Source organism: Chiloscyllium plagiosum, unplaced genomic scaffold (assembly GCF_037043375.1).
Source record: "Chiloscyllium plagiosum isolate Xiang-an unplaced genomic scaffold, Cpla_swu_hap1 HiC_scaffold_26, whole genome shotgun sequence".
In the NCBI taxonomy this organism is placed as follows: Eukaryota; Metazoa; Chordata; class Chondrichthyes; order Orectolobiformes; family Hemiscylliidae; genus Chiloscyllium; species Chiloscyllium plagiosum.
In genome coordinates this window covers 17,387,978-17,415,753 of record NW_028270164.1, presented here as the reverse complement: position 1 = coordinate 17,415,753, position 27,776 = coordinate 17,387,978, and the positions used below count along the sequence as shown (strand labels likewise).

Here is a 27,776-nt window from a genome sequence, read left to right as displayed (position 1 = left end):
CATGTTTGCCAACCGAGTCTTGCAGCACCTCAATGATACAAATATCTCAGCAAGAGGCCCAATCATTTCCCTTGCTTCTCACAGAGTTCTAGGGTACACCTGATCAGGTCCTGGGGATTTATCCACTTTTATGCATTGAGACATCCAGCACTTCCTCCTGTGTAATATGGACATTTTTCAAGATGTCACCATCTATTTCCATACATTCTATATCTTCCATTTCCTTTACCACAGTAGACACCGATGCAAAACACTCGCTTAGTATCTTCCCCCATCTCCTGCAACCCTACACAAAGGCCACATTGCTGATCTTTGAGGGGCCCTATTCTCTCCCTAGTTACCCTTTTGTCCTTAATGTATTTGTAAAACACTTTGGATTCTCCCTAACTCTATTTGCCAAAATTATCTCGTCCTTTTTGCTCTCCTTATTTCCCTCTTAAGTAAACTCCTACTGCCTTTATACTCCAAGGATTCACTCGTTCTATTCTGTCCATACCTGACATACACTTCCGTCTTTTTCTGAAGCAAACCCGCAATTTCTTTAGTCATCCAGTATTCCCTTTATCTATCAGCCTTTCCTTTCACTCTAACAGGAGTATGCTTTCTCTTGATTCTCATTATCTCATTTCTGAAAGTTTCTCATTTTCCAGCCATCCCCTTACCAGCAAACATCTGCCCCAAGTCAAAATTGGGGCAGATGTTTGCTGGTAATACTGTCAAAATTAGCCTTCCTCCAATTTAGAACTTCAACTTTCAACTGGTCTATCCTTTTCATCGCTATTTTAAAACTAATAGAATTATGGTCACTGGCCCCAAAGTGCTCCCCCCCACTGATACCTCAGTTGCCTGCCCTACCTCATTCCCCAAGAGAAGGTCAAGTTTTGCAACTTCTCTAGTAGGTACATCTACATACTGAATCAAAAGGTTTTGTACATGCTTAACAAATTCCTCTCCATCTAAATACTTAACACTATGTCAATATTGATCATGATATAAGAACTTGTCATTCTTCAAACTGTGCCCTTCCATGTCCAGATAACAGGTCAGTGAAATATTTCATTAAGACAATGCCAGTAATGCACCATTCTAAAATTACTGTCACCAATAGTTCAGAGAATGGCATCCAACTCCTAATCTCAGAACTGAATGTTCACATTTTAATTCAAAAGGTATAAACAACACCACCTGAACCAAGTTGATGCAGCTGAGGGACAGACTGTGAACAGGTTGTAGGTGACAATCTTGAAATAGCTATTTCTACCTTTGAGACTAGTTCTGAAAGGTTACCTATAACTTCTACTTTAAATGGAACTTTGATTCTTCAGAATTGAGAAATAACATCTGAAGTGATCTTAATATATTAAGGAAGTAGTAGATCAAGAAATAACTAAATTGTAGAGTAGGTTCAAGCTGTAAGATGCCAATTCAGAACTAATATCAGGGAATTTTTTTTTATAAACAGTAGTGATCAATATATGGAATAGATTTCCTGATGAGAAACAGAAGCAAAATTCTGCAAGTATTCTGTCAGTTATCCATTCCTTGAGGAATACTTCCACTGGTATTTGTATAAACCTGCATAGTAGAAATGACCACAGGCAAGCACCAAAGCCAACCCCAAATGAACTGCATCCTCAGAGAGGACAAAAAAAAGAGCAGTTAAAGGTTAGGTATCTCTGTGCTGTTTCATAATTTAAGGGCTCCCACAACATGTCTCAAGTTCTTGAAGAATAAAATCAAATCTTCATGACTGTTTGAATGATTTTGCTTTAAATAACTGCACTGCTCGAAAACTTAATTCAATTCTAAATGGCATTTCTTCAAATCTAACATTTTATTTTCTCCCAGCTTACCACTGTCTTTTGCTAATTTTTTAATGTCAGCACCTCTCTTGATCATCCCTCCCTCCACCAACTAAAGAACGTGTTACTCTAGCTCACAACTCAGCATACGATCCCTTGTGTCAGTTGCATGCGGTCAGCTGATTTACTTAGTTAAAGCCATGGTTCAATCTCTATTCCATTGGCTGCATTTGCCGCTGTGAGCAAATGCATTTTTGCATTGATGAAATTTATCAGTTAAGGTAAATAAGCATCAGCCTGTAGTCCAAAGCACTTTGTTAAATAGTTCAACAAGATTTATTTTTTTAAACCAGAAGAAATATTTATATACATTAAACTGTATAACTGCTGCACACAACATGTTTGTGGGACAGCTGTAATGCTTAAATATTCTGTAACCAGCTGCAATGGCAAATAGTGTGAAAAATATTGTAATGAAGAGGGCCAAGCGATACAATATGTGAGATGTGAAGTGTTATAAAAACCCTTTCTCTGGTTGAACCTGCAAATAATCTACAATGAACAGGAAAATCAACAATAAATAACTGCCACTGCAAACGGTCACGTTGAAGAAATAGTCATTTGTTATCACACTTGAATGTGTGCCTTCATCTATGTGATGTGACCAAAGATCTTAAGATGTTCATAAGCTGCACTGAAATGAAGTTCAAATAGTTTTTAAAACTAGCAACAGAAGTGTGTTTGCTCCACCAGAACAGAAATGCAACAGATTCTGGCTTCAGATACTGGTTATCCAGATGTGACAGTTACCAAATTGGCCTGGTTATGGTAAGATATCTTCCAGGATTAAAAACCATGACTCCATTAGATCTGAGATTCCTTTTTCATATTTTACAATGAAGACGACAGTTTTCAAATCAACATTTTTCTTCAGTTCAAATAGCTGTGTTATTACAATGCATAGCATTCACTCAAATCATTCCTGCATTGTTTCCAGAATATCATTTCTTCCTACGGATCTTGGGCTTTTTGACTGGTCTTAGATATGGATTGTCAATCATCGGCTCTTCATTATTCTTACTGTTAGATAATCCTGAGCTTTGTTGCAATATGGTATTTTCCTTTTCAGCAGACATTTCATCCTAGTTAAAAAAAGTGCTTTGTTATTAACATTTAACATGGCCAACATTGCAAAAAAATGACTCATTAGTTTGCATTTAGAATTCAGTCAGCATTGAGGAATATTTCCACTTTTCTGTCCTTTAATAGTAATAGTTTTGAACATACTTTAAATTAACAAAAGACAATAAAACTACCTGGGAAATAATACAATGCAATAGCCTTATTACAGAGTGGAGAACTATCACTCAAGGAGATAAGCAAACATCAAGCTTCAACTTGATATTTCATTATTATTCAAATTTGTCCATGATCAAATAATAACAATGGACTATTAACATACATTAAAAAAGTCAATATTTAAAATTTACTCATGAAAGATTATCCAAAGAGGCAATACTGCCTTCACCTGTGATAAAGAGACAGGTCAAAGGCAGAATGCTCGTCCAATAACAGTGGTTGCATTGAAGCCCAAACAACTTAACCAGAAAATGGTTAACAGAATGGGGCCTCATCAAATTTTGGGCTGGGATCTTTTGAAAGAAACAGCAAAATACTTTGCCATAAAAAACAGGACTAACTCTAACTGATCCTGGATCTGCTGCATTTGCCATTACTGATGCTTCAACTAGTCTCTGCCTCAACTAGTATTGTGATAGTGTCATTTGACTCTAATATCAATGATATCTGTCAATAATATTACTTTATAGAGTTAAGAGTGACACAGCACAGAAACAGACCCTTCAGTCCAACTTGCCCACATCAATAGATATCTTAAACCAATTTAGTCCCACGGAGTCTGCAATTGTCCCATATCCCTCTAAACCTTTCCCATTCATGTACCTATCCAGATGCCTTACAATTGTTATAATTGTCCCCACCTCCTCCAACTCTTCTCGCAGTTATTTCCATATATGCACCACCCTGTGTGGAAAAAGTTGCCCTTCAGGTCTCAAATATTTTCCCCCTCAACTTAAACATATGCCCTCTAGTTTTGGACTTCCTTATCTTGGGGGGAAAAAAAACTATGGTTATTCACACGATCCATGCCCCTCATGATTTTATAAGCCTCCAGAAGGTCACCTCTCAGCCTCTGATGCTCCAGGAAAAAATGCTCCAGCCTATTCAGCATATCTTGGGCAGCACAGTGGTTAGCACTGCTGCCTCACAGCGCCAGAGACCCGGGTTCAATTCCCACCTCAGGTGACTGACTGTGTGCAGGTTAGGTGAATTGGCCATGGTAAATTGCCCGTAGTGTTAGGAGAAAGGGTAAATGTAGGGGAATGGGTCTGGGTGGATTGCGCTTCGGCGGGTCGGTGTGGACTTGTTGGGCCAAAGGGCCTGTTTCCACACTCAGTGATCTAATCTAATCTATCCCTTGAGCTTCAACCCTCCAATCTCAGCAACATCCTTGTTAAAGTTAAAAATTCAGAAAAGATTTACAACATCTTTCTGATATTAGGGAGGCCAGAATCATACACAGTATTCTAAAAGTAGCCACACCAATGTCCTGTAATGATGTGCCAACTCCTATACTCAATGCACTGACCAATGAAGGCAAGCATTCCAAACATCTTCAAAACTGTCTACCTGAGACTCCACTTTCAAGCAACTATGGACCTGAACCCCTGGGTTTCTTTGTTCAGTAACACTCCCCAGGGCCCTACCATTAACTGTATAAGTCCTGCGCTGGTTTGACTTTCCAAAATGGAATACCTCATTTATCTAAATTAATTCCATTGACCAATCCTCAGTCTATTGACCCATCTGATCAAGGTCCCACTGCACTCGGACATAACCTCCTTCGCTGCCCGCTACACCACCAATTTGGGTATCATCTGCAAGCTTACTAACCATATCTCCTAGATTCACATCCAAATAATTTACGTAAATGACAAAAAACAGTGGGCTCAGCACCGATCCTTGTTGCCACCGCTGATCACCACTGACCTCAGGCTCAACGATCCATAGTTTCCTGAGTTTTCCCTACCACCTTTCTTAAATATAGTACATTAGCCACCATCCAGCCTCCCATCACCTCATCTGCAGCTGTTGATTACAGGTATACAAATACCTCAGCAACAGGCCCAACAATCACTTCCCCGTTTTGCCACAAAGTTCTGGGATACACCTGAGCAGATCCTAGCGATTTATTTTATGCATTTTAAAACCTCCAGCATCTCTTCTGTTAGGTGGACACTTTTCAAGACATCAGTACTTATTTTCCTAACTTCCATGTACTTCTCCACAGTATATAGTGATGTGAAGTATTCAGGTTTAATATTTTTACATGAGAAGACCACAAGAAATATGAACAAGGACTCTATCCCCAAAGGACTCTGTGGCAAGGAGTTTCAAAGACTGTCAACTCTTAGAAAAAAATCCTCCTCATTGTAGTATTAAATTGGCACCCCTTTATTCTATGACTATGCCCTTTGGTGCAAGACCCTCCCATGAGGGCAAGGAACTTCTCAGCAGTTACACTGTCAAGCCCCTTAAGAGTCCTGTGTTTCAATGAGAATATACTCACTAGAGTTCAGAAGAATGAGAGGTAGAGTCCCAACCTGCTTAGCTTTTGCTCCTAAGACCATCCCTCCCATACCAGGGATCATCCTAGTGAACGGTCTCTGAACTGCATTGAATGAAATGGTATCTTTCCTTAAATAAGGGTGACAAATGGCACTCAGTAATCCACATGTGGTCTCATCAGCATCTTGTCCAGCTATAGTAAGACTTCCCTACTCTAATTCTCAAACTACCTTTAAATAAGATTAGAATGGTGCTGGAAAAGCACAGCAGGTCAGGCAGCATCCGAGGAGCAGGAAAATCCGACATTTCGGGCAAAAGCCCTTCCATAGCCTTTCCTGCTCCTCGGATGCTGCCTGACCTGTTGTGCTTTTCAAGCACTACCCTAATTAGATTAGATTAGATTCCCTATAGCATGGAAACAGGCCCTTCAGCCCAACAAGTCCACACCAACCCTCCGAAGAATAACCCACACAGACCCATTCACCTACCCTATATTTACCCTGACCAATGCACCCAAGACTCTGGGCAATTTAGCATAACCTGCACATCTTTGGATTATGGGAGGAAACCCCCGCAGACCCAGGGAGAATGTGCAAACTCCACACAGACAGTCGCCCGAGGCAGGAATCAAACCCAGGTCCCTGGTGATGTGAGGCAACAGTGCCTCGTCTCCAGTATCGACAGTACCCAATTCCTCTCTTTAAATAAGGTCAACATTAGATTAGCCTTCATGATTAGCTGTTAGATTTCTGTGTTTTATGCACAAATACCCCCAAGTCCCTTTGTATTGCAGCTTTCCTCAGTTTTTCACCATTTAAAAGATATTGTTCATTTGCTCTTCCTTCCAAAATGAACTTTGCATTTTTCCACATTATATTTGATTTGCCATTTTCTAAATTTGATTAAGTTCATTGCCCAAGTGTTCTCTTCACAATTTTGGTATACACCGATGTGGGTTTAAATCACAATTTATCGGAAAGATGTTGTGAAACTTGAAAGGGTTCAGAGAAGATTTACAAGGATGTTGCCAGGGCTGGAGGATTTGAGCTATAGGGAGAGGCTGAACAGGTTGGGGAAGTTTTCCTTGGAGTGTCAGAGGCTGAGGGGTGACCTTATAGAAGTTTACAAAATTATGAGGGGCATGGATAGGGTAAATAGGCATAGTCTTTTCCCTGGGGTCAGGGAGTCCAGAACTAGAGGGCATAGGTTTAGGGTGAGAGGGGAAAGATATAAAAGAGACCCAAGGGGCAACGTTTTCACGTGGTACGTGTGTGGAATAAGCTGCCAGAGGAAGTGGTGGAGGTTGGTACAATTGCACCATTTAAGAGGCATTTGGATGGGTACATGAATAGGAAGGGTTTGGAGGGATATGGGCCGTGGGCTGGCAGGTGGGACTAGATTGGGTTGGGATATCTGGTCGGCATGGACGGGTTGGACCGAAGGGTCTGTTTCCATGCTGTACATCTCTATGACTGCCTACTTGAATTTATTTAGCACATTCATTCCCATAGCACTTTGAGTGTTAGCACACAAACATTTATAACAAGCCACATTAGGAGAGACCACAAACAATGGTTAAAAGTTTGTCTCAGTAGATAGCCCTTAAAGAATGGCTGAAAAGTATCTATTAAGGTTGCTCAAAGATACACAGCTAAACTATTCTGCGCAATTAAGTATCCGACAAATGGCAAAAAAGCTCTAAATCTTTCCACAAGGTGGAACGGCATGACAGCAAGTTGTAAAACCTTTGCATAAGTAAATAATCTACATTGTCAACATTTTGAAAAAAAACTATAAAGCATATTTAAAACATACCGAGTTCATATTTAGTGTAAGGTTCTCTGTATCAGTCTGATCATCCTGTTCTGAGGAATCTGTCTCCTCCATCTGCTGCAACTCAAGCTCAGATGGTAGCAAGGCATTTAGGTAAGGAATTGTGGTTGTTCGCGCAGCAATCACTTTAAAAGTGTGAAAAAGAATATTTAAATAAAAACAATTTCAGAGATTATGCATCTGATTTTTAGTTATTTATAATTGGACAATGAACTTTACTTTATAAAATATTGGTACAGAGAGATTTTACACTGCTAGTTGCAAACTTCTCAAGTTTTTTAATCAACATTTTTTTAAGCGTAACAGACATTTACAATCACAAAGTCAGAAAGAGAGCACTTGGCTCATTCTGTTATTTAAGAAGTGGAGACAATAACAGGGAACTAAAAGACAGTTAGCTTAATATCTGGTATTGGGAAAATATTAAAGGTATTATTATAAACAATGGAAACGCAGAGCACTTAGAAATACATAGTATGATCAAGCAGGGTCAGCATAGGTTCATGAAAGGGAAATCATGCCTGACAAATTTATAAGAATTCATTGAGAGGGTAATAAAGTAGATAGATAGAGGCATAGAGACATACAGCATGGAAATAGACCCTTCAATTTGCATGAAAAAGGTGCCCTTAGGTCCCTTTTAAATTTTTCCCCTTTCACCCTAAACCTATGCCCTCTAGTTCTGGACTTCCCCACCCCAGGTAAAAGACCTTATCTATTTACCCTATTCATAAAGAGTAAGCATGAATGAAATACACTTGGATTTTTAGAAGGGATTTGATAAGTAGTCTAATGTGCGGTACTCTAATAAGCTAAGAGCCCATAGTGTTAGAAATAGTATATTAGCATGGACTGGCTAAATGATAGGATGGGGTAATGGGATATTTTCAGGTTGGCAACCTGTAACAAATGGAAGGACTACACTTATTTACAACATATATTAATGATTTGTATAAGAAATTGAATGTAATATAGTCAACTTTGCAGCCAACTCAAAAATAGGTAGGAAGGCAAGTGGTGAGGATGAAACAAAGTCTGCAGAGGAATATAGACAGGCTTCACTAATGGGCAAAATCTTGGTAGATAGACTAATGTCAGCAAATATGATGCATTTTGGCAGTAAGAATATTGAAGCTGAATATTACTTAAATGAAGAAAGAACTACAGAAAAATATAGCAGAGAGGGGTTTGGGAGTCCTTGTGCATAAATCATCAAAAGCTCACAAACAATTTTACCAAGTAATGGAAAGACAAATGCTGATTTTTCATTTTGAAAGAAATGCGGTATAAAAACAGGGAGGCATTGCTAAAACTACACAAGGTGCTATTAAGTCCATAGCTGGAATACTGTCAACAGTTTAGGTCCCTTATTTAAGGAAATAGATAACGGTGTACAGTTCTGGTCACCACATTACCAAAAGGATGTGGACGCTTTGGAGAGGGTGCAGAGAAGGTTTACGAGGATGTTGCCTGGTATGGAAGGTGCTAGCTATGAAGAAGATTGAGTAGATTAGGTTTATTTTCACTAGAAAAAAGGAGATTGAGGGGGGACTTGATTGAGGTTTACAAAATCATGAAGGGTATACACAGGGTGGATAGAGACAAGCATTTTCCCAGGGTGAAGGATTTAATAACGAGAGGTCATGCTTTCAAGGTGAGAGGTGGAAAATTTAAAGGGGATACACACGGTAAGTACTTCACACAGAGGGTGGTGGGCGTTTGGAACGCGTTGCCAGCAGAGGCGGTAGAGGCACGGTAGATTCATTTAAGATGCTTCTGGACACATGCATGAGTAGGTGGGGAGCAAAGGGATACAAATGCTTAAGAATTGACCCACAAGTTTAAACAGTACATTTGGATCGGCTCAGACTTGAAAGGCCGAAGTGCCTGTTCCCGGGCTGTAAATTTTCTTTGTTCTTTATAAGTGGCATTGGAGGCAGTCCAGAGAAGGTTCATTAGGCTGATCCAAGGTATGGTGGGACTGTCATATGAGGAGAGGTTGGTAGGCTGAGCTTGTATTCATTAGTGTTTAGGAGAATGAAAGATAACATTATTTAAACTTGCAAGATTCTTTGGGGACTTGGAAGTATAGATGTGGAGAGGTTATTTCCCTTTGTGGGAGAGTCTCAGACCATGCAGCACCCTTTTCTCCATACACCAATGCTCTTTTCCACAGAAACATGCCTTCTTCTACCAAAGTAATTTTGTTCAAAAGTAAAAACTACAAGCTTACATGGGAATGTTGAGACATCATCTTTGAACAGACTCTCAGTCTCTCCTGTCTTGGCCATAAACCTGGTCAAAGCTCGTTCCACATCTCTTCTCTGGGACGCAGCTTTCTCCCTCAGCACTTGGTAATCAGAAACTGGCTCTCTGATTGTCTAACAACAGAGGAAAATGCACTTAAGTATACACATTTTATTATCTTCTCCCTGCCAATGTTCTGAACAATATCATATCTGAGCTCAATTTAGTTGCCTGGAATTCTTTTAATCTATACAACTACCTGACCTTATCAAATATCTGAAAAAAAATTGCTCAAAAATGACACTTGCTTAAAACAAATACACTTTAAAAATTGATAAACACACTTGTCCTAATGGTGCTAATCTGCAATTTCTCAAAACTCAAATGGGGATAAACTGATTTGTTAATCAAAACAATTTAAAACACCAACCTATGTTCTGATAATAGGTCATCAACCTGAAGCAATGGGCAAGTGTGGAGTTTCATTCCTTCAGGTATTGTTTGAGCTCTTAGATGGAAAAATTTTAAATGATTTTCAAGAAAAATAGAGTCAGCGAGCATGGAAATAGAGCCTTCAGTCCAACGAGTCCATGGTGACCATAATCCCAAACTAAACTCGTTCCACCTGCCTGCTCTTGGTCCATATCCCTCAAAATATTTCTTATTCATGTACTTATCTGTTGTAACTCCACCTGCACCCACCACTGGAAGATCATTCCCCACACAAACCGCTGTGTTAAAAAATTGCCCCAATTAAATTTTCTTTTAAAATTTTTCTCCTCTCACCTTAAAAATATGCTCCAAATCTTGAAATCCCTCACCCTTGAGAAACACACCTGCAATTCACCTTATCAATATCACTCATGATTTTATAAACTTTTAAGGTCACTTCGCAACCTCCTACGCTCTCGTGAAAAAAGTCCTAGTATACTCAGCCTCTCCTTATAATTCTCATCTGGAAATGTGTTGCTGGAAAAGCGCAGCAGGTCAGGCAGCATCCAGGGAACAGGAGAATCGACGTTTCGGGCATAAGCCCTTCTTCAGGAAAGGCTTGGTATGTGGATGTTAAAGGCTTGTGTGTGTGCCACTGTGTTAATGCAAGACTCACTTTGCAGAAGAAGCACTAGTTTGGAGAGGAAGCATTGAGAGTGCAGCAATAAAGTGAATTAAAAAGTGGGCATTTTAAATTATGCTTGAAATAATTAACTGTGAATGTAATGAGAGCAGAGTGAAGAAGGGCTTATGCCCGAAACGTCGATTCTCCTGTTCCCTGGATGCTGCCTGACCTGCTGCGCTTTTCCAGCAACACATTTCCAGCTCTGATCTCCAGCATCTGCAGACCTCACTTTCTCCTTATAATTCTCATCCTCCATTCCAGGCAACATTCTGATAAATCTCTTTTGAATTTTCTTCAGCTTAATAATATCCTTGCCAAATCCCAGCTTTCTTTCCCTTTCTTTGGATTTACCCATCTAATTCACAATTCCTTCTAAGTCTTTGCACTATTGTTTCTCAATCCTTCAATCTGACCACCTAAGGGGTTACATGGTTGCTTGCCTTGTTCACGCAGGTCTTGCTGCACTATTACCTGCTCAGACGTTTGCCATGCAATATGTGAAAGAAGCTGCCCTGCTACTACAAAATCTCATTCAGTCAGTTGTTTTTTCGAGATGTAGCTAACTCTAATCGGAGTTTTCTTTTCTGGATTTTTTAATTTCAAATATGCAGAATACTCTCAATTTTGCTTTAACAACTTCACAAAACTCTGCTCTCATTACATTCAGTTAATTATTTCAAACATAATTTAAAATGCCCACTTTTTAATTCACTTTATTGCTGCACTCTCAATGCTTCCTCTCCAAACTAGTGCTTCTTCTGCAAAGTGAGTCTTGCATTAACACAGTGGCACACACACAAGCCTTTAACATCCACATACCAAGCCATAAATTTCAGAATTTCAAATCAACCCTCAAATTTGTGATTGGTTATGTTGCTTACTAAACTCTTAAAGATGTGAGGCAGGACACAATGCCAAACATATAGCTTTGCACTTACAGGCGTCTTTATATAGGTGTGAGGATCAGGGAACTCTGGAAAATGTCCTGGGATGTACGAAGGGTGTGTTCTCTTCTGTCCTGTAGAAAGTGCTCTGGGGGGTGCCGGAGTATTAGTAACAGGAGCTTAAAGGGAAAAGAAAATTATAAATTGATCACTACCTCAGCAGGGTATACAATTACAACTGGCTTTAGTAGTCTTGAGATTCTGTTCTGTCCCACCACCTTCAAAAAGCATGTTTGGTATTTTAACAGATTTCACACTGGAAAGTAATAATACAAACGAATAAGATCCGGGCCAGTAACAGAGTATATATGTATAGACATTGGTTGAGGAGTGGGTTAGGATAAACGTCAAATATCCCACTTGTGATCACATACACACAAATGAAGATCGATCACCCAACTGCTTCACGAGAGGGGTGTTATTAGACATGATAACAGAACCAATGTTTAGGAAAGATGGGCAAAGAACATCAGCGCAGAAAGTTGTAAGTGAAAAGCTGCATGGTCAATGGCTGCCCTTAGCTGGTAATGTAATTAGATTCCTTTTGCCAAGAAGCTTATCAGTGGGAAACAAATCAAGCTGGGTGTGGTTTTCTTTTCTGCATTTTACTTAACTGTGAATGGCATCAATGCCTGCAGAAATGTTCTGTAACAATAGCCAATCTAATGCATACACGCTAAATAAACATCAGTCCACCTCAAGGTGCAGAGCAGTTTGACAAGTTCTTATAGCCAAATTAGTGGGGGCTGATGGAGACATGAAGCTTCTCATTTGTCAAAGCCTATCCATATTAACAATACTAAAAGCAAAATTAAGAAACTAACATAAAATTAGCTAATTTAATAAATATTTACATCAGCATTGATACATTTTAATTACACATTTCCAGGAAAAATGCTTTTTCAAAATTATACCTTTTGTACAATATTCTTAGTCCCTCAAATTAATTTTTTCACAAATGCCAGACTTTTTAATTATTTATTCTTTCATAGGGCGTTGGCCTTACTAGCTAAGTCAGCATTTATTCTTCTTTCCTAACCATGCTTGAGAACCCATGATGTGGAGGAGCCGGTGTTAGACTGGGGTGGACAAAGTTAAAAATCACAACACCAGGATAAAGCCCAACAGGTTTACAGTATTTGGAAGCACTCGCTTTCAGAGCGCTGCACTTTCGGAGCACTGCTCCGTCACCAGGTAGCTGAAGGAGCAGCACTCTGAAAGCTAGTGCTTCTAAATAAACCTGTTGGACAATAACCTGGTGTGCGATTTTTAACTTTATCCTTGAGAAGGTGAGCCACCTTCTTGAACCACTGCAGTCCTGTGATGTAAGAACACCCACAGTGCCATTTGGAAGACAGTTCCAGGATTTTGACCCAGAGACATCATCATGATTTGGAAATAGGTCAGCAATTAATGCAGCTTGGAGGGGAACTTGCATGTGGCAATATTCCCATACACTCTTTGCCCTAGTAAAGGTCATGGGTTTGTAAGGTGATGTCGATGGTATCTTGGCAAATTATTTGCAACTGACAGTACTACAATTATCTTGAAATGCTTTCTGGAAGTATAATCAAAGATTATCAAGAAAAGTTATAACAGGAATGCTGAGTACACCAGGAAAGTGGATAAAACGCAACTTAAGTTGCACTGTAGAATTGTAATACTCATCATGGGTTTAACATTAGATTGGCAGATAAACTAACATCAGCAGAGTCAATGGTGAAAGAGTGACATCCACTGTCATTTTGACACAGGTTGCAAATGACCTTTTGCTTGCAGAAGATACTGCAAATACGCACCGGGCATATAATTAGTAATAGGAAATAAAACTAAAGGTTGGAGAAGACCAGAAAACATCACAATTATCAGGCTGAATAAATCCTTGATACTTTTGATTCTAAGATAATCAAGAAAGGAGTGAAGCCACATAAAAACGCAAAATAAAATACAATCTAGTTTAAGACTTTTGGGAGAGCATGTATAAAATAACGAGATAAAATGAAATGGTTATAAGTAATGAAAAATTCAAAATAACAAAATGAAAAAAAACTGTTATTTCTTTTGGCTCCTGCAGTCAGCATGCAATTTCTAATGTAAGTTCAATTCTCAATTTTACTTGAAGGATTGAGAGTTCCTGGGGTCAAATCTATTCAGTGACAAACTCGGAATTCCTAATGTGATGCAATGGATCTCTTTCTCTGCTGAACAGCAGCTTTTTTTTTTTACACAATCCCTTCCCTAGTGTTGAAAGGTCATAATACTCTATAACTCACATTTGGTGCAAACATACTTACGAGCTGTAATAACCATTCTCTGTGATCGCTTGGCATAAGCCTGAATATTATCCACATTAAAACCTGAAGAATAAGAGTATAAAAATCAAAACAAAGGACAGCTGGCCATACTCTCAGCAATTCTTCAGTAACTCAAATCAGCAGGCATAAAACTGCAATTCAACACCATTTATCAATTTTGCTGAAAGACCACAAGATTCAGTAGCACAGAAAGTGAAACAGTCAAGCTATCACAGCAGTGATGCAGTATGGAATTGAGTTACTGCAATTTTCTAGAAAGAAGAGTACAAATCTTATTTTGAATCTGGTCAAAAAATAACTAACCAAACTGGCTGACCAAAACTACAATTGCAATCTAGTACCAAGTGGTAAAAACAGTTTAAAAAAATTGCCTTGGAATGTTGGTGACATGGGAAAGAAAGTTTTTAAAATCACCTATCCCTCAGTGCATCATGAATTACTCACATCTGTGCAGGTCAAACCAAGTATAGATTCCCTGGCGCATGCCTGTGAGCCAGTTCGGTTTTTGTAATTCAGCACATTTTCTGGGGATTGGGCATAAATGAACAGATATATTGAATTCAATTTCACAACTGCTATTACAGAATTTGAACTAATTTCTTTTTGATTTCTAATCCCGTTCCGTGGCCAAGAGGCTATAATAGATCTGGTTCTAGTTTATGTACTATCCTTGAATACATTTGGACCAGTTTTAGAATGTCTTAGTCAAGAAGCAGTTAAAGATTAGGGCAGAAAACTATTATTAGTTCATTTGTCTCGCGTTCTGTTGCATGTAGAATGTTGTCAGACAACAAAAAGCAAACCATTGGCTGTGAAGAGTTGTGCCACATCCTGAAGAGAAAGTAGCTTGCTACATAAATGCAGCTATTAAAAAAAAGAGTAGAAATATCACTAAGGGTTCACTAAACCAAAACCAGTCAGCACAATGATCATAAAATCATACGAGTGGAAAGTTTCATTTTAGCTACGTAATTTTAAAAAAGTATGATTATCAAATCGATAATGATGCAATGCCAATGTATATTCACTGCAACAAGCACATTTATCTTGCAAAACATTTAAACTACTGGTACCAATTTATTTTTGAAATAAAACCCTGCAAATTAGGTACTTCTCACTGCTGTAACTTTGGGCTCTTGTGGTTTAAGAAGTTGCACAAAATATTCGGTAAATTTAACAAACTAGGTCAACACTTGAGCACAACATAGAACATACCCATTTCTGCCAAAGTAACCACAATATCTGACAAGGTTGGTTGAGTTCGCGCTGAATGTTCACAATATACTTTAGCACTTCGACCAATTTCAGACAGATCTAGGGGAGAAAAGAAGTTCCTACTTAAATAAAACAGTGTTTGAGGAGCAAAATACATTGCACATACTTCTCTATCCCTCTATTATGCAATGCTTACTTAATAAAAATGTCCAATAAAACTGTTAAAATACAAACTAAATTAATTCGCTATTATTCAGGTAAATGATAATACTCTCTTTACAGTTTCGTCAATTTAACAATATGAACACTGTTTTTGCAGTGGTTTTGCCATATTTCAGAGAAAAAGGCAGAGACCTCTCAAGATACTCTGCAGGTCAGACAAATCTGTTCAGAAAAATCAGGAAAAGCCAGCATCTCAGTTATGAAACTTTACTCCAAACTCAAGTGATTCAGATTAAGATTCAGACAATGCCCGAATCAGTGTGTCTTGGACAACAAAATAGGATTTAACATCAAAAAGATTCATGCTGCTGTGAAGACTCTATTCACCTGAATCCTGGTGGTGACTGGTCACACAATTAGCCTGTATCAGTGTGGGTCGGGGGGGAGGGAGGGGGGGGGGGGAGATGGATTATATCGATTGAATTACGTGAACACAATCATCAAAATTGGTTTGTCTTCACCATACTACAGGAGTTGTACAGCCCAGTAATTACAGAGTCAGTTTTGTCTCAAAACAAACTCGGTCCACCATGGAGGACACTGCAGGTGTACATGAGCCAAAGACATAAAATATCTGATTCTGTTCACAAGATAACACAGCTGCGACATACCCAGGTTAGGTTATTATAAAAGTAAATACGACAGTTTAAGTCATACCCAACAAACATATGACACTAAGGCTGCTTACAGGTGTGACTGAAGATACTTAAAGCAATGCTGAATTTGTACAAATCGACTACAAAGTAAAATAGAATCATAGAATAAATAGAGCACGATTTGTTGGGTGGGGGTGGTCAGAGACGGGGAACAGCACATGGGCAACTAAGAGGACAACGGAATGAAAACATTTAGAAAATAATTCTCAAGCCAAATATTTTACACCAATTGAGAACAATTTTTAAAAAAAACATAACCTTTTGCATTAAAATGTGAAAAAGAGACCTTTGAAAGCTCAACAATACATGGCACCCCACAGGTGAAGGTAGATTTTCTGCTACAACTTTCACCAAGTTGGGAAGAAAATCCTAAAATACTTATAACAAAATTACAGCTTAAACATTGTGGTTTGTGACATGCTTGAGTTTCTAGTCTGGATTCTCACAGCTGGGGCTAAAAGAAAAATCAAAGGTTCTTCATTTGAAAACAAATCCTCAGTGATTCTGTTAAGAGGATCCAAGACAAAAAGTAAAGTATGAAACAAAATAATTTTCCTCCTTAATAGTAGTTTATTAACAAGATGCAGTCTTAAGATCTCTGCCTCCTAACTACCACTCCAATGTCCCAGCTGACTCTGTGAGATTCCAGTCCTTTGTTAAACAAAGTCCATCTTTAACAACTAAATCAACAAACCATTAAAAAATTCTGGACTATAAAATAACCTTTGCACTAATGGAATTATCTGTCGCTTTAAAAACTGAACAATACTAAACAAAGCCAACTATTTTCTACTCACAGCTCTGCAGCATTTCAGTCAGTGTTTCAACAGCTGCCTTTTCTGCTGCGTCAAAACCTGCTTCAGTTAGTAGGGAACTAACCACCACCTGCAGTGTCCGCCTTCGTGCCAGATAATAGTTATCTGAGGGGGACATTGATGCTTTGGAACTCGATGATTTCTAGCAAATAAAACCCATAGAACTGAGTAGACAATACATACGAATATTCCACACACTGTTCAATAAGTACATTCAGGCATTGCAAAGTATTGAGGGAGAAGTTATGTGAACACTTTGTTCCAAGAATTAGTCAGACTCCTTAGATTTGATCAGCAGTAGGGCGCAGAAGATGACAATAAGTGAGGCAGACAGTGGGACCCAGAGGTGGATATACACGAGATTTACTCTTTGCAATTGTTCAACTGCTTCTGAGCTTCTTCCAATTTGTTTGCATGAGAGTAGGAGCTGCAGGGTGGATAAATGAACTGACCAAGTCACCATGGCAAAGCAAGTCATTCACACAGGGGAAAAATAGGGATGCAATGATATGCGAGGACACTACAGTCAAAAGGATAGGCAAAGCTCACTGTATCTAAGAACAAGAGTCCAGGCAGCTACAGTGCTTGCCCAAGGTTTAGGTCATCTGCTCTGGGTTGCAGAAGAACTGTAGTAGGAGGGGAGGATCTAGATATCATGTTACAAGCCGGTACCAATAATGTCAAAAGAGCTAAGAAAGAGGCTCTGCTTAGGGTGTGTGAATAGCTGGAGGCCAAATAAGAAAAGCTGACTCTCAAAAGGTAATAATTCTTGGATTGTTGCCTGAGCCTCAAGCAAATTGGCGTAAAGCAAATAAGATTAGAGAAATAAGTACATGACTCAAAGATAGGTGTGGGAGAAGTGGGTTTCATTATTGGGGTATGGAAACGGTACTGCTGAAAGTGAATACTGTACCCATGGGACAGCCTACACTTGAACCATAGTTCTGGAAAATCAAATACCCGGGCAGTGAACAGAGCTTTAAACTAAATAGGGAGCAGAAGGAATCAAGTGAGAAAACATATGGTAAAGACAACCAAGAAATAAAGCAGAACAGCAATTTGGGTATTGATTACCAGAATGTAACAGGAAGGAATAAAATACATAAAGGTAAAAAAATGTCCCAATTGACAAGGCAAAACATGCATGCAGCATTTGTAATAATCGGGTGATCGTTTAGAACAGATATGGATAAATACATATGACCTAATTGGCAGTATAAAGATAAAATTGAAAGGTGAGCAAGGCTGGGACCTTAACACTGGACACTGTTGAAGGATATATCAGAATGACAGGATGCTAAGAAAAGATGGCAAAGTGGTTCTATTGATCAAGGATAGCATTAGTTATGTACTGAAAGATGACTTTAACTTGAAAGAACCGGATGGTCTGCAGCCTGGGATCTTAAAAGATGAAATTCCTTCAATTCTGGAAGGTCCCAGCCAAACTGAAAATGGCAAAGCCTTTTTTTCCAAGGAGAGAGAGGAAGAAAGCAAGAAACTATAGGCCAGTTAGGCCAAACATCTATCATCAAAGATGTGATTTGGAGGTGCCGGTGATGGACTGGTCTGTACAAAGTTAAAAATCACACAACACCAGGTTATAGCCCAACAGGTTTATTTGGAAGGACTGGCTTTCAGACTGCTGTTCTGTCGTCACCGTAAACTTTTACTATAAATTCTGTGCCTTACAATCCACAACCACCTGATGAAGGAGCAGCACTCCGAAAGCTAATGCTTCCAAATAAACTTGTTGGACTATAACCTGGTGTTGTGCTAATTTTAACATCATCGAAGATGTGTTAGAGTCCATTACGAGGGTTATGCAGGATACTCAGAATATCACTACATCATCAAACAGCAATCATGGCTTTGTGAAAGAGAAATTGTATTTTAGCTAATGTACTAAAGCTTTTTGGAAAAGTAAAGTCAGTGGATATAACTGGCATACTTGGACTTCCACAAGGCATTTGATGAGGCACCACATCAAAAGCTGGTCACAAGATTACAGCTGGTTTGGGGATAACATATTAGCTTGGATAAAAAAATTAAATTCACCTGCACCTCCACACACATCATTTACTGCACCCGCTGCACTCGATGTGGCCTCCTCTATATTGGGGAGACAGGCCGCCTACTTGCGGAACGTTTCAGAGAACACCTCTGGGACACCCGGACCAACCAACCCAACCACCCCGTGGCTCAACACTTCAACTCCCCCTCCCACTCCACCAAGGACATGCAGGTCCTTGGACTCCTCTATCGCCAGACCATAGCAACATGACGGCTGGAGGAAGAGCGCCTCATCTTCCGCGTAGGAATCCTGCAACCACAAGGGATGAACTCAGATTTCTCCAGTTTCCTCATTTCCCCTCCCCCCACCTTGTCTCAGTCCCAACCCTCGAACTCAGCACCACCTTCCTAACCTGCAATCTTCTTCCTGACCTCTCCGCCCCCACCCCCACTCCGGCCTATCACCCTCACCTTAACCTCATTCCATCTATCGCATTTCCAACGCCCCTCCCCCAAGTCCCTCCTCCCTACCTTTTATCTTAGCCTGCTTGGCACACTCTCCTCATTCCTGAAGAGCTCATGCCCGAAACATCGATTCTCCTGCTCCTTGGATGCTGCCTGACCTGCTGCGCTTTTCCAGCATCACATTTTCAGCTAAAAAAAATTGATTAGCTAACAGTAAACTGACAATGAGTCATTTTCTGTTTGGCAAAATGAAACTGTGTCACAGACATCAGTGCTAAATCCTCAACTACTTACAAGGTATGTTCATGATTTGGATGAAAGGATTGAGTGCATTGTAATTACATTTGTGGGTAACAACAAGATCAGCAGCAAAGATGATTGTCAACAAGAGCGAGAGTCTGTAAAGGGACAGAGATAGATTGAGCAAGCAAAACTTTGGCAAGAGCAATAACATGCAGAAAAAATAAATTTTCTATTTTTGCAGGAAGAATAAAAAACCATTAGCCTTTTTTAAAAGAACAGAGAGAAAATGCAAAAACGCAAACACAATGGAATCGGTGTGTCCTAGTACACGAATCAAAGGTACAGCAAGAAATTAGGAAAGCAAATGGAATAGGATTTATTCCAAGTGGAATAGCATATAAAAGCAGGGAAATGTGGGAGAGATTAAAACTAAGGGACGTAGTTTAAGTTTTCATTTTAATAAAGAGATTAGAGGAATCTGTTTCTCTCAAAGGGTGATTAGAATGTGACATTCTCTTCTTCACAGGATAGGAGAGACTGCATCGATAAATGTATTCAAGGCTGAGTCAGACAGATTATTGGTAAAAAAAAAGGGGGTCAAGGGTTATGAGGGGCAGACAGGAAATTGAAGCCCAGACAACAACCAAATCAGTCATTATCCTATTGAATAGAAAGTACAAGCCTGAAGGGCCAAATGGCTTACTTCTGCTCTCAAGTACTAGTTTCCTAAATCCAGAACCCTCAAGCTAGAAGCAGGATTAAGACTTCAGCGGATAAAAATGATAAATAAAAACTCAGAGGATAGTGTGTACTAAAATATTTAGTTGCATGTAATTTCATGAATTCAAAATAAGCAACATTTAAAAAAATAAAGTGCATCCATATTGAAACATGGAACCAAATCAACAGATTTCAAAAATAACATTTCCATAATTGAATAGATTGTCATGATGTACATCAGTGAATTGATAAAAGATACAAATTATAGTTGAAAATACAAAACATTTAGTTAAGTTTCATTTATTTGGCCCACTTTGTTTCATCTTCAAGCATTGTTCCATTGCCTGTGAGGTGACGGACAGTAAAAATGCACAAACCATGTCTTTCCCACAGCAGCTTCAGCCAGCCACCAGGTGGAGCTGAAACCCAAGCATTTACTTCGCAATTAGGACTCATCTATAAATTATTAATTTTTGAACATATAGGTGGTTCCTGATCTACGAATGTACATCTTAAGAATGCTTTGTACTTATTAGCGAGATTCCATATTAATATTAAATTTAAGGATCCAACATGCAAACATTCGCTGGTACTTACAAATGGATATTTTATATTAGTTGTTTTCTGACTTGCATGCAAATCAACTTACAATCACATTCATAAACGAAACACAACCTGGGGACTGCCTGTACAGAGATTGTCACAGATTCAAAGTAACTTCTGATGCCCACATTACCTGGGTAACATTTTCCACCGAGACTCTGCAGGTTGCATCAGCTGACGTATATGTGTCAGAGACAGAAGCCGAAGTCATTTTGGCAATCAAATGGTTGTCTGAAACAAAGATATTTCTTGTTAACAACCAATAAGCTGATCTTTCAATCAATACCTCCTAACTTTCATTTTTACATATGCAATACATTACTTTAGACTGGCAAAGGTAGGTTTGCATCTGGTATAAGCAAGGCCTAAAGGAACCCATGAACATTATATATTGGTCCAGCTTGTAGTCTCAAGTCTTTTTTGCTCTTTGTAGCCAGTGGCAATACAGTCATAGAGATGTACAGCATGGAAACAGACCCTTCAGTCCAACCCATCCATGCCGACCAGATATCCCAACCCAGTCCAGTCCCACCTGCCAGCACCTGGCCCATATACCTCCAAATCCTTCCTATTCATATACCCATCCAAATGCCTTTTAAATGTTGCAATTGTACCAGCTTCCACCACTTCCTCTGGCAGTTCATTCCATACACGTACCACCCACTGTGTGAAAAAATTGCCCCGTAGGTCTCTTTTATATCTTTCCCCTCTCACTTGGAATGAAAGAAACTCTTCCAAACAAGTGGATCAGTCGCACCCACACAAAATGAAAAACCAGCAAAAATCAGCACACGTCTCATTGCCTTCACTCTGAATGGAGAATAGCTGCAAGACATCATATATTTAAAAAATATAAGCAAATCAACTAGAAATGCAAAATAAATAAGGAAAAAAATCTTCCCACAAAGCTACCAAAATACCAAATGGGATTTCATACCTGCCTAGCACAAGGCTCCTTCTTCCACCTTCTCTAGCTTTCAATAAGAATTAAATACTGAAAAAGTTGCCTCTATCCATTATAAGTGCAATGAAGCAGCATATAACATTGTTATCAACTGGTGAGCACGAAATGCACTACTGGAAATGCTGCATACAAAATAAGAATTGAATTATTATAGGAACACATTAAGGTGCTATTCCATATGTCGGCTCATTGTCAGCATTTAGCACTCTTCGCATTTAATAATTTGGAATAATTACTAGTTGCCCATGAGGAACGGAACAGGTGGTCAAAAAAAAGTATTGTCATCTCACTTACAACTCACAACACTTATTTTATTCTTTCATGGGAATATAAAGCCTGTTGGTAAAGTCAGCATTTGTTTCGCATCCCAAATTGCCTTTAAATTTGTTACATAGTTGTTTGGTCACTCACAGGTGAGAGATTGTTGTTCAAACCTACCTCCAGCATATTATATAGAATGGCACTTCAATACAGTGAATTAAACTGATTCTCAAAGTACTTTTAATTACTAATTACTTAATTACAGAGCCACTGCATCAACACATATTAGCTATGTCAAAATTGTTAAATGCTTTGCAGCAAGTTAATGTTGTAAAATCATTTCAAAATACCACTGTTGGGACAATGAAAACATTCTGTCTTATTGAAGCCCACTACACCTGAGCACCCAACTACACGCTCCATAAATCAAGTGGATATGTCTGTGGCAAGGTACAAATGATCTGAGAAACCACATCCTTCTTGGATGCCATTTTGAGACAGAAATGTAAGTACAAAGTGCTAGCTGAGAGTCAAGTGCATCAGATAAACCCTTCAAATAGGTGATTTTCTTTCCAAGCGTGGGTTCAATTGCCATCACCGGTTTGAGGTTACCATGAAGGACTCTCTTTCTCAGTTGAAACTTTATTGCTGGAACAGCACAGCAGGTCAGGCAGCATCCAGGGAACAGGAGATTCGACGTTTCGGGCACAGGCCCTTCTTCAGGAATGAGAAGGCATTCCTGAAGAAGGGCCTGTGCCCGAAACGTCGAATCTCCTGTTCCCTGGATGCTGCCTGACCTGCTGTGCTGTTCCAGCAATAAAGTTTCAACTTTGATCTCCAGCATCTGCAGACCTCACTTTCTCCTCGGACTCTCTTTCTCAACCTCTTCCCTCACCTGAGGTCTGGTGGCCCTCAGGTTAAATCACCACCAGTCCCTATGGTCTGGTAAGACTCTGGCAACACAATATTCACTTGTCCAAACAGCTCATACAACTTCCAATCACAATTAAAGTTTAGAAAGATATTTTGCTATATTAGAAGAAACATATCACACAACTGTTACATTATCTATTGAAAATGCTTTTCCATGCTCTTAACACAATATATTATTAATCTGCCATTATCTCTTTTCCTTAAAAAAAGCCACAAAAAATCTAGGTGTGAACAATCAACACAGAAGAAGTGAAATCATTCATCACTTCTCAGGATGGCTTCTGTTACAGCTCAATGGAGTCCACATTGTGTGGCAACATGTTATTTTACATACTAGTTATGCTCTGAACTCCCAGATTGCAATGGGTAGAGGCTTCAATCTTCTTTCCATCATATGGCTGTCCAGAAATCTCTTCCACTGCTGTTTGGGGTCCAGATTTTGCATTTTGACTGCATTATGAATATACCTTCCTGGGCCATCAAATTTTGGAAAAGGGCTCAAACCCAGAGCGTCTGGCTCAGAGGCAGGGGCACCACCCACTGCACTGCAAACCCTCCTTTTAAATAAGCAGACAGATAGAATTTACAGCCTTTGATCACAAATCATTTCACACTTGCAATGTGACGCACCAAAACCGCTAATATATACAATTTTTAAAAGGCATTTACCTGAAACGTGCTTACTTTTAATGCATCAAACATTTAAAAAGTAAATAATTGTGTTTGGAAGAGTTTTTAAGCAAAATGTTTTGCTGCAATCAAAAAAGATAAGCCAACACCGACGAACACATTAAATTTAAAATTTAAGAAGGAGATATTGAGTGCATTAAGCAGCATGTGACTTTATAAAGCTGAGGCATTTATTTCTGCTTCAGGATGAGTTGAGGCCTGTACACTCGAGAGACACCTGACCTGGACACCAGCTTAAAGTAAATGAAGATTAAAATATCGTGTTTTTTCTAAAAAAAAAAGACCGCATCGATGCAAATTTCACACTTACGTTCGCCTTCAGGGCGGTCGGGGGCTTCAGGTCCGAATGAATTACACGCCGTTGGGATGGAGGTTGAAGCTGCTCGCCGCCTCAGCTCCTCTCAACCGCTTCCGCTCCGCCGCCCCCCAGCGCAGCCTCGACTGCCCCCTGCACTGGCTGAGCAGGAACTGCAGCCCAGTCCTCCCAGCCTCACACATCACTCGCACCAAGCAGTCAGAGGGATGTACAACGCGGAAACGGACCCTGGCTTTTTTTGGCCAAAACGTCGATTCTCCTGCTCCTCGGATGCTGCCTGACCGGCTGTGCTTTTCCAGCACCACACTAAGATTAGAGTGGGTGCTGGAAAAGCACAGCAGGTCAGGCAGCATCCGAGAAACCGGAAAATCGACGTTTCGGGCAAAAGCCCTCCTGATGAAGGGCTTTTGCCCGAAACGTCGATTTTCCGGTTTCTCGGATGCTGCCTGACCTGCTGTGCTTTTCCAGCACCCACTCTAATCTTGATTCTAATCTCCAGCATCTTCAGTCCTCACTTTTGTCTAATCTCCAGCATCTGCCGTCCTCACTTTCACCTTCAGTCCAACTCATCCATGCCAACCAGATATCTTAACCTAATCTAGTCCCACTTGCAAGCCCTCCAAATCCTTCCTATTCATATACCCATCCAGATGCCTTTTAAATGTTGTAACTGTACCAGCCTCCACCACTTCCTCTGGCAGCTCATTCCATACACGTACTACCCTCTGCATCAAAAAGTTGCCCCTTAGGCCTCTTTTACATTTTATCCCTTTCACCTTAAACCTAGTTCTGGACTTACATATCCCAGGGAAAAGACTTTGCCTATTTATTCTGTCCATTCCCCTTAAGATTTAAAGTAAAATCCACATCCTAATGCTTTTAGAATGTAGTCATTAGGGTGTACAGCATGGAAATGTTTTAGATTAGATTAGATCAGATTAGATTACAGTGTGGAAACAGGCCCTTCGGCCCAACAAGTCCGCACCGACCCGCCGAAGCGCAACCCACCCATACCCCTATATTTACCCATTACCTAACTCTACGGGCAATTTAACATGGTCAATTCACCTGACCTGCACATCTTTGGATTGAGGGAGGAAACCGGAGCACCCGGAGGAAACCCACGCAGACACGGGGAGAACGTGCAAACTCCACACAGTCAGTCGCCTGAGGCGGGAATTGAACCCAGGTCTCAGGCGCTGTGAGGCAGTAGTGCTAACCACTGTGCCACCGTGCCACCCACTGTTTTCTCTCTCATTTACTATAAATTCTGCATCCTCTGATTCCCCCACCTGATGAAAGAGCAGCATTTGTACTTGCAAATAAATCTGTTGGAGTATAACCTGATGTAATGTGGATTTTAACTCTCCCTCGGGGGGGGGGGAGATGTGGAGGGGATGTGAACATGTGGAATTCTTTGCTATTGAGGACCATCAAGGCTGGGTCATTAGTTATATTCAAGAGTGAGATTTCTTATCAAGGTTTACAGTGACAAGGCATGAAGTGGAGTTGAGGATTATCAGATCAGCCATGTTTTGTTTGAATGGTAGAATGTATGTATGTGGGCGGCACGATGGCACAGTGGTTAGCACTACTGCCTCACAGCGCCAGGGACCCGGGTTCAATTCCCGCCTCAAGTGACTGACTGTGTGGAGTTTGCACGTTCTCCCCGTGTCTGCGTGGGTTTCCTCCGGGTGCTCCGGTTTCCTCCCACAGTCCAAAGATGTGCAGGTCAGGTGAATTGGCCATGCTAAATTGTCCGTAGTGTTAGGTAAGGGTTAATGTAGGGGTATGGGTGGGTTGCGGGTCGGTGTGGACTTGTTGGGCCGAAGGGCCTGTTTCCACACTGTAATGTAATGTAAATGTAAAAAAAAAAGGCCTACTTCTGCTCATACGTCTTATGCGGAATAAAGCACACCAGTCAATTTGGGAGAGCAGACACAGGTATCAGCTCAACATTTCATCAGAAAGCTAGCACCTTCCAAAAGTTCGTACTGTAATGATTGGAATGAGGTCACCCAGGCAGACTTAGTTTAATATGAGTTCCCCAACTGGGGCTGTTAACCTGGTCGAATCAGGGAACCCTGGCTGACAGAAATAAAAAGGAGTGTCTAATCACACAGCATTGCTCTTTGTCGAGAAGGGCACTGCTTGTCACTGGCCACTCTGGTGTTTCCTTTCTTCTGGGTGGTAGAATATAAATAAATATTTATGCACTTGTTGTTCTTCAACATGTCCTACACCTGCACACATGACATGGGTGCTAAAAAGCAGGAAAAAAAAAACAGAGACAAAAAAGGAGTGTCAGCGGGGTTCTGTTCATTCTCACAGGAGTGTCAGCCTGTTCTGTGCTAACTGGGACAGTGTTATGTACTTTGCAATTATGCATAAAGGCTGACTTGGTGATGGCATACTGGTCTTAATGGAATTATTTCGCATACCACCTCATGAGTGGCAATTTTTGTTTTGACACTTGAGTCCTAGATGAAGACTTAAACTCAGACACTTTTGACTTAGAGGCAAGAGTGTTCCAACTGAGCCACAGATCACAGTTGCATTTAGAGTCAAAGAGTTATAGAGACGTACAGCATGGAAACAGACCCTTCGGTCCAACCTGTCCATGCCGACCAGATATCTACTTTGCACTTTCATGAGCACAGGTATTGCAAAGCTCTTTACGGACAATAAACTCTTGAAGTGCAGTCACTATTGTAATGTAGGAAATTTGAGAGAGTAGACAGGATCTAAGTTTAAGATCTCATCTGAAAGATGACGTTGCAGAACTCACTCAACACTGCACTGATGGTTCACACTCGATTTTTGTGTTTAAACTCTGGAATAGGCTTTCAACCCATAGTCTGTTAATGCAGGGTTGCTACCGGCTGAGCCATAGGTGTCACACAAAATAACATGAAAAGTGAGGATTGGATTGAGTTATTGTTCTGTGTTTGTCTCCCACGGTTAGGAACAACTTTGTTTTTCTGTATTAGCTTTACTTCAAAAAAAAGATATTGGTGGCAGATTGCCCCCAAAAAATGCTGTATTGCATAAATAGAGTGGAATAGCATAATCAGTAGGTCAGTATGTCAATGTGGTTAGTTTCATTTCGTATTATAACCTATCATCTTTTTCAGAAACAAAAACAGAAGTTGCTGAAAAAGCTTAACAGGTCTGGTAGCACCTGTGAAGAGAAATCAGAATTAATGTTTTGGATCCAGTGACCCTTCCTCATTTACAGCACCTGTAGTTCTTTCAGTTTTTATCATTTTTTTCAACTTTAATTGCAATAAGAAGTTGAGCAAACAATGTTTATATACAATCAATAATAGACAAAGTTTGAACAAGTAAACAGCCTCATTGTATTTAGAGAAGGATAATGAATTTCATTGGTTGTAAAGTGTTTTGAGGAATCTGGTGGCCATGTAAAGGTACTATTAGATTACCTACAGTGTGGAAACAGGCTCTTCGGCCCAACAAGTCCATGCCTAACCTCTGAAGAGTAACCCACCCAGCCCCATTTCCCTCTGACTAATGCACCTAACACTATGGGCAATTTAGCATGGCCAATCTACCTGACCGGCACATCTTTGGACTGTGGGAGGAAACTGGAGCACTCGGAGGAAACCCACACAGACACGGGGAGAATGTGCAAACTTCACACAGACCTGAGGCTGGAATTGAACCTGGAACCCTAGTGCTGTGAAGAAGCAGTGCTAACCACTGAATCACCGTGCCAGTGGAAGTACAAGACTTATTT

At 40.1% G+C, this 27,776-nt stretch overlaps 1 protein-coding gene across 1 annotated transcript; it reads right to left on the bottom strand.

Moving 5' to 3' along the window:
* Window positions 1-2,112: 2,112 nt before the first annotated feature.
* taf8 (TAF8 RNA polymerase II, TATA box binding protein (TBP)-associated factor) lies at window positions 2,113-24,134 on the bottom strand. The gene is made up of 9 exons (XM_043716556.2): window positions 24,014-24,134; window positions 20,989-21,086; window positions 16,797-16,956; window positions 15,122-15,220; window positions 13,886-13,948; window positions 11,586-11,710; window positions 9,517-9,664; window positions 7,266-7,408; window positions 2,113-2,944 (listed from the first exon to the last, which is right to left on the bottom strand). Exons 2-9 carry the CDS (start codon window positions 21,064-21,066, stop codon window positions 2,804-2,806), a joined length of 957 nt encoding a protein of 318 aa, XP_043572491.1. The 5' UTR covers window positions 21,067-21,086; window positions 24,014-24,134; the 3' UTR covers window positions 2,113-2,803.
* Window positions 24,135-27,776: the final 3,642 nt, after the last annotated feature.